This window comes from Montipora foliosa, chromosome 9 (genome assembly GCF_036669935.1).
Source record: "Montipora foliosa isolate CH-2021 chromosome 9, ASM3666993v2, whole genome shotgun sequence".
NCBI classification, from domain to species: Eukaryota; Metazoa; Cnidaria; class Anthozoa; order Scleractinia; family Acroporidae; genus Montipora; species Montipora foliosa.
Window position 1 is genome coordinate 22,925,145 of NC_090877.1, and position 7,500 is coordinate 22,932,644.

Below are 7,500 nucleotides of genomic sequence, written 5' to 3' on the forward strand. Positions count from 1 at the left end.
ACCTTAGAAGCAATTTTAGCGTCTACATTAATGAGTGATATTGGTCTCCAATAGACCTTTTTCGCTTGTACATTTTGTTTTCCCAATACAAATCACGTGATAATACTCAAGAGGATTGGTCCTTTGTTTTGCTCATTAAAAGAGCGCATGCAAGCATGAATATGTCTGCATGCACTTTTTTTAATGAACAAAAGAAAGGACCAAACCTCCTGAGTACTATCACATGATCTGTATTGGGAAAACAAAATGTACAAGCGAAAAAGGTCTATTTTCTAAATAACTTCTGTCTTTTCCTTTTTTTTCAACAAGTGTAATAATGGCTTGTTTTTGTGAAGGCGACATTTCCTTTTTATCAAAAGCTTCATTAAATGAAGCAACCATAAATTTACCTAACAATGGCTAAAATGTCTTATAAAATTCTATTGGAATTCCGTCATTTCCGGGCGTTTTGCCCGCTTGAAAGGAACCTAATATGTTCTCACATTCCTGAAAAGTTATTTCTCCTTCACAAGCTGTACTCAATTCCTCAGAAAGTCTTAGTATATTCGGATTTGTGAGAAAAGAATTCGTTTCACCAATAGGTCGGTTTATCGCTCTTTGTTTGGTATAAAGCTTGCTGTAAAAAAGCTTCTCAGCATTCAGCATTTCAAAGGGGTCGGCGGAGATGGAGCCGCTGACATAAAGTTTCCGAATATGCTTCTTAACATTATTACGCTTTTCTAAATTTAAGAAATATTTACTATTTTTTTCACCGTGCTCATGCCATCTTGCCCTGGATCAAACGATAATACCCTCTACTTTTTCATCATATAAAGCTTCTAAATCTTTTTTAAGTCGAAACATTTGTTTTCTCTAAAGGATTAAAAAAAAAAAAGAAATTTAGATGCAATATTCTTTCCCTCATGAGCTAGCCTTGCCTTATTAGAATCAATCTCTAATCCCTTACCCTTTTCTCCTGGTTCTCTTTTTCAAGAATTTCTGCTTTTTCCACTGCCTGCAACCAATTGAATCAGGTTAGATCTTCTTCACAATGGTCGTGAACTCGTTTCCGACGCAAGGCCTCATTTTGTTCCAAATCCCACAGTCTCACTTTGCAATACCCCACAGGTCTTGGTAATAAATTAGCCTTATGCAATATCCCCTCTCCGCACCCCTTAACAAAACAAGCTAGTAAATTTGTTGGGGTATCTTTATTCAACAAGCGAGGGAGCCCGAGGACTCGCGAGGAGGCCCCAAACCCAGAGAGGCCTCAACAAGATTCATAAGAATAAGACCCTGTTTCCAATATTGGTGTCGGGTACCCGTGACAACACCCCCCCCCCCCCTCCCTTCCCCCCGAGTTACACTGGGCGAGCTATTTTTTGACTTAGTTCTTTGAAAAGTATTATCAACCGTTTACACTGAAGTGGATGAGACAAGTTGAGGCGAGTTGTCTTGTCACGGCAGGTAGGGTAACCTTAGCAGGCGAGACAACTTTTTTCATGCAAGCAGTTTGATTCGACCACCCGGGACGAGACGGCTAAGCCTTAAATACGTGCACATAAAAGAAAAATGGAAGAAGCAACAATTTGAGGGCTGATATATGTTGATATTCATAAGAATAAGACCCTGTTTCTAATATTGGTGTCGGGTACCCGTGACAAACCCCCCCCCCCCCCTCCCACCGAGTTACACTGGCCGAGCTATTTTTCGACTTAGTTCTTTGAAACCTTTTATCAACCGTTTATACTGACTGTGGAGTCACTGGAAGACGAAGGATAAACTGGTGAGGATTGCGAGCTTGCGAGGGATGACACAAATCATACACGAGAACAGACGGAACGGGTGGAGCCCTCGTTTCATGTTTTCCAGCAGCTTGAGTCATGCAGGAATGAATAAAAGACTACAATCAGGAAAAAAAAGCGCTTGAAAGAATGAGGTAACGACAACAAGACAATCAATCACGGGAAAACAGATGTAAAGAGATGGTGAGGGCCTGGGGCTAATTAAGTAATTCTCTTCTTGCACAATGATACACCTCTTTTAACCCCCTTCCCCCCCTCCCCCCCAAAAAAATTGCATAATCTGTCCGTTTTTTGCAATTTCTCCATTTAAGATTTTGCCGTCTCGTCCTGGGTGGTAGGCTCGGTTACCAGCCGCTGTTTCGGGAAATGAGCCAGCGCTTACTCCCGAAATCACGACTGGACGCATTAGGTTAGCCATTGTTAATCTCCGCCAATCGAGCGGGCATAAATTATATTACCTATGCAATTTTTTTCCGGGGGTGGGAGGGGGAAGGGTAAAATAGGCGTATTCTGGGATTCCTAAGGAATGCAAACAAACATTTATCTCATTCTCAATTCAACACTTTGTTATTGAAACTGCTTGTCGTCTCAAGAACATGAATAATCTACGTCATTTCTCTCAATGGCCCCATTTTATTTGTCATATATATCTGCTTTTAATCTCTTACCCTTTTTTCCTGAATCTCTTTCCACACTGTTTTAAGAATTTCTGCTTGTTCTTTCAGATCAGACATCAGCTCCCATACTGGAACAAGGGCAGCACGATCACCCCGATCAATCACATACCATGTTGCATTGTTGCTTTGTAGTAATTGACTGAACATTTCAGGGTTTGTTGTCGGTGGTCCCAGCGCTTGTACAGTCATTTCAGACATGCATTTTACTTCCTCGGTGGATGAAGCATTGGAGGAACCACTTATCTGGAAATAACCTAGCTTCCCTAAGCCTCCAACAGAACCTCCAAGCCCTGAGACTTCAGTGTCAAACTGCTTGGCCGCTACCATCATTAATTCTGATGCGCTTACTTCTCTTCCAGTGGTCACATCAAGGTTACGGAAAAATACCCCGCCCAAAGTTTGAGGGCCCTTTGGCACGTGTGATCCAAACATCTTCAAAAAACGTTGGCCGCTTTCTTTATCTTTTATCTCTTTTGCATGACTTCTAGCTTCATAGCTCAGCTCCATGCCTTCCATGGGGATGCGGAAAGCCTTGGTTGGTTGACAAATACATTGGATAATAGTTACGTGCGTTGTGCTTGTAAAATGCTCTGTGAAAAAGTCTTTTTTGCTTTGTCTATTAAAAGCAAAACGTGAGCTACCAGCTGAACATCTCCAAACACCACCTGAGACGGAAGCAGCTATGCTAAAACCAGAGGACTTGGCGGTTTTATAAAAATTGGTAGATGCATGCTGTTCGGTTGAATTGAAGAACCGTACTTGAAATCCAAGAGGTGGGCTAAGCCACTCCACGTATTCTGGTTTCTTAAGTAACGGTAAAGGTGGTCTTTCGGAGAAACCTTCCAGGTCATGATCATCAAACAGGATACCGTGAAGTGCCAGTCCACCGCTTGCCGCTGCAGCAATATCCTCATTCGTGGCATAAGGCGTTATGGCCAGAGAATCTGATGCAATGTTGATCTCTCTATTTAGCTGCTCCAAAAGGGCATTTGGATCATCCTTTTCCTGTTTGTCCCATCCTTCTGGTAGACTCAACTTGTCAGCAATTTCCTTCATTTTCTCCTGGAAGTTCTTCTTACTTTCCTCTGAAGCTTCTTGGGTAATTTTACGCGCTTCTCCAGCAAGCCCTTTTGCGTCTTCCATTGTTTTCTTAATCTGCTTTATCTTTTCGTCTTGCACATTCCGTTCTCTGGCGCGCTCGCTGCTCTCGTTAAAATACATTTTCTTTAAAGTCGAGGGTTTTTCTCCCTTAGGCATTTCTTTAATTATTTCATCCAGTTGCTCTTTTGACATGTCGCTTGCCGATTCGACGCCTTTTCTCTCAAGTTTTTCTGCGGTTTTAAGTCCAATGCCATAGCGCTGACATTGCTTTCTGATTTCAGTTCCCTCTGCAAACAAATTCTCCACAACTGAACGGTCTCCATTAGTCGCTTCTTTCATTAAGTTGTCTAGGTCGCTGTAATTCATCCTGCGAAGCCTAGTCAGAGAAGGACTTATCTTGATTAGTTGTTCGACCCAGCCGTTCTGACCTTCAACTTCGATATCGTTAGTAACAAGGGCGCCAAGTGTTTCAAGCTTTGGGAGAAGTCTTTCAGACAGCACTATGTACAACTCATCTTGCTTCGTTCTATACCTCTTGGCCTGATAGAGCTTTTTGGCAAGGTCAATTTGCCTCGTTGTATGGTCACGGACAAGTTGCAAAGCGCTGTCGGATAGACCATTCTGCTTGAGAAGATTTTGTAAGTCCTCCTCTAGTCCTCCCATTGCCACAGCGGCCAATTTATTCAAAAACTTCTTCTTGTGATATTTGTCATCCAGACAATTAATTTCTGAATACAGGGTTCTCACTTCAACTTCTATTTCCTCCTGCTCGCCATCCGCGAGTTTGTCGAGTCTGCCGCCAAGATCTAAAGATTGAATAGAACAGATTCTAACAAAAACATTTGCTATTGTTGAGTACATTATAGAAGGGGGGAGTGACTTTAATTCTGTAACTATCAATAACTTTCTTTAATTTCATAACTTCAACGCCGCGTTTTGCAGCTCTCCTTCAGCACATATCCGATCTCAGATTCAAGCCGTTTTTAGCTAGTTTAAATGGGTAATCAGCAAATTAGGAGGAGCGAGTATGGCACAGTCGGTTAGTGCGCGGCCTTGGTGCAAGAGGTCCTGAGTTCGATTCCCGGATCTCGCATCCTTGTTTTGATTTCTTTCCGTTCTGTGTAGCTTAAGTAGCTTTAAATACCCGTAAAACGGAGCACTGATAACGACGGGGGAGTAAAATGAGCGCACCGTCGACCTCAGTTGAATTACTGTTACAAGTTACTTTAATTATAGAGAACCAAGCCCTAAATTTCTATAATAAGCCTAAAGTAAACCTAAAGAATAATTTGGGTTAGGATAAAGGCTAGGGTCAGCCCTTCGTCAGAGCGAATTAGGGAATTATGGGTTGTGAGCGTTTTATACAGTGAAAGAAGGGCTACGCTATTGGTGAGAAAGCCGAAAAAATGCTACACAAAGATTTACTTTTTAAATCTGCTGCTCGCTCTCTCCCCATGGAATAAACGAACGCGTTTCTTTCAACAAATCTTTTTTGTCCACGTTGCTGTATCCCCACCAATGATGTAGCTCCATTTTTCTCTGCAAAAACGCTAACGAACCATAATTCAGTAATTCACTCTAATGAAGGTCTAACGCTGGAAACGTGAACTTTCAAATTTCTTTACGGTGGTCAATTTACCATATCAATTCAGTTGATAAACTCGTTTAATGGACGCTGGCTCGGTTGGAAATTCAGGGTCCTTGATCACTATTTAACGTTTTAAAAACTATTGTCTCGTGTATTTTATTGTTTTATTATGGAACAGTTTAAGCAGATCTCCGGCGGACCGAAGGGGCGCTAAGCGGAGCACCATGCTCATAAAGGAACCCATGAGTTGCTTTTCTCATGGTAATCATGCTAGCGGCATTGCTCGTGGGCGTACCAAGTCGCCCAATAATAATTAAATAATAATAATGTTTTTAAAAATTAGAAATTCCTTCTAATTCTCAATCGAAGTATATAAAATTAAAAAGTAAATAATAGTAATGGTAATAATAATAATAATAATAATAATAATAATAATAATAATAATAATTATTATTATTATTATTATCATCATCATCATTATCATCGTCATCATTGTCATCATCATCATCATCAATACTTGTATACCTGTGGACAACATGGCGGCCAGATTCCAGCTACAATCACAGACAAAACTGAGTTGGGAAGGTTATGTAAATGAACCGCACCAGAGCTGTATTTCAACCCGATTTTGTTAAAGCGCAAAAGAAATAGTCTCACCTTCTCTTATATAGCCCCACTCCCCCTATTCAATGTTGTAAGGTAACATAACAATTTCCCACTACAACTGTTCAGTTTTGCACAACATTGAATCAGGGGGGTGGGGAGAGAAGCAAAGAACACGTCAAAAGTGCCAACTTGTCTACGATTGTAGTTTTACAGCGTGCATCTTTGATATTGGAAATCCACGTTATAGTCACTTGGCACCTGTCAAAACAAGGTATCCGCTGACCAATATCACGTGACCATATCGCAAGCTCAAATGCTCGGCTGTTTTTTTTTTTAATTGCCCGCTGACCAGGTAATGGTTTTCGATTGGATCAAGCTATGTAAACTAATTGTAAGAATTAATAACCAGGGAGCTCCGCTTTTAGGCTTGGCTAAATCTATATATCAATGGGAAGTTATCGTCACGATTATTACTGAGTAATTGCCAGTTTCTTCTTTGGAATGATCAAAACGAACACTAATTTTTTTTTTTTTATATATTTGTTTCGTGGCTTTGTGGAAACGTTTGTGGAAATGGCTCCTACTTTTGTGACCACTTCAAGGTCAATGAAATTACCAAGAATTGTATTCGGGTGAAGTGTGTAGTCTTGTCTTGCTTACTTACTTAATCCTCTTCGTGCGTACCCGCACATAAGGCCGTTACCAGTGAACGCCATTGTTGCTTGTCCTTCGCTGATTTTACCACCTCTCCCCAGCTCCACCCTTTCTCCTTCATCTCCCCTTCAACTGATCGTCTCCATGTCTCCCTGGGTCTTCCTCGCTTTCTTTTTCCATCTGGAGTCCAACGCATAGCCACCCGCGGGATGGCTATCAAGGGCATTCTACAAATATGCCCAATCCATCTCCACCTGCGTTGTTACAGGTCGTACACAGGTCTTCTTTCGTAGTTCATAGTTTGAGATTTTGTTTGGCCAGTAGATCCCCAATATCCTTCTAAGGCATTTATTTTGAAAGACTTTTAGCTTCTAATATACGCTCTTAGTTACTTTCCAATATTCTGCCCCATAGAGTAGAACACTCAGGACGTTTCTTTTGAAGATACGAACCTTTGTTTTAAGACTAATGCTACTGCTCTTCCATATTCTTTTCAATGATGTAAATGCACCTCTTGCTTTGCTGATTCTTACCTTAACCTCTATTTTGGAGTCCCCGTCTATTGTCACTTTGGTTCCAAGATACGTGAACTCCGCTACCTCTTCAATGGCCGTTCCCTTTATATTAATGGGCTCTGTGTTACAATAAGAATCGTTCAAGTATAGCTAGACAACTCTGCCATGGCCGGTCTCAAGCCCGGATGAGAAAGGAGGAGGGTTGGGCGTGGGGCTAGCAAGCCCACCCCGTAAAACAGTTGTTCGTATTGACTTCGTTTTGGTTGCGTTCACTTTAAGCTCAAGTGACCCTGCATTTCTAGGAAGATTTTCGCTTTGCGTTGGATGTCATTAAGACGGCGTGACAACAGCACGCAAAATAGCTCCGTAAAAGTCCACTTAATTCCTTTCGGTCTTCCTTGAATTGTTTCCCTCATAATCCAGTCTATACTAAGTTTGTCAACTCTTGTTCGTCTAGGAGGATGTTGAAGCGGTTCCTCACTCCAATTTTAAAGGCTTTCTCTACATCAGGGTTCCTCAACTTTCCTACATCGAACCTCAACAGTCTTTCTTCTTCTCTTCTTGTCTTTCGTAGT

The 7,500-nt window shown here is 41.4% G+C and overlaps 1 protein-coding gene across 1 annotated transcript in view; it reads right to left on the bottom strand.

The window, feature by feature from the left end:
- Positions 1 to 7,500, bottom strand: part of LOC137970712 (uncharacterized) — a 28,521-nt gene that overhangs the window by 7,975 nt on the left and 13,046 nt on the right. Inside the window, exons 4-5 of the mRNA XM_068817244.1 lie at positions 2,453 to 4,368; positions 947 to 994 (exon numbers count right to left, since the gene is read on the bottom strand). Coding sequence (XP_068673345.1) covers positions 947 to 994; positions 2,453 to 4,368 — 1,964 coding nt within the window. The remainder of the gene's footprint in view (positions 1 to 946; positions 995 to 2,452; positions 4,369 to 7,500) is intronic.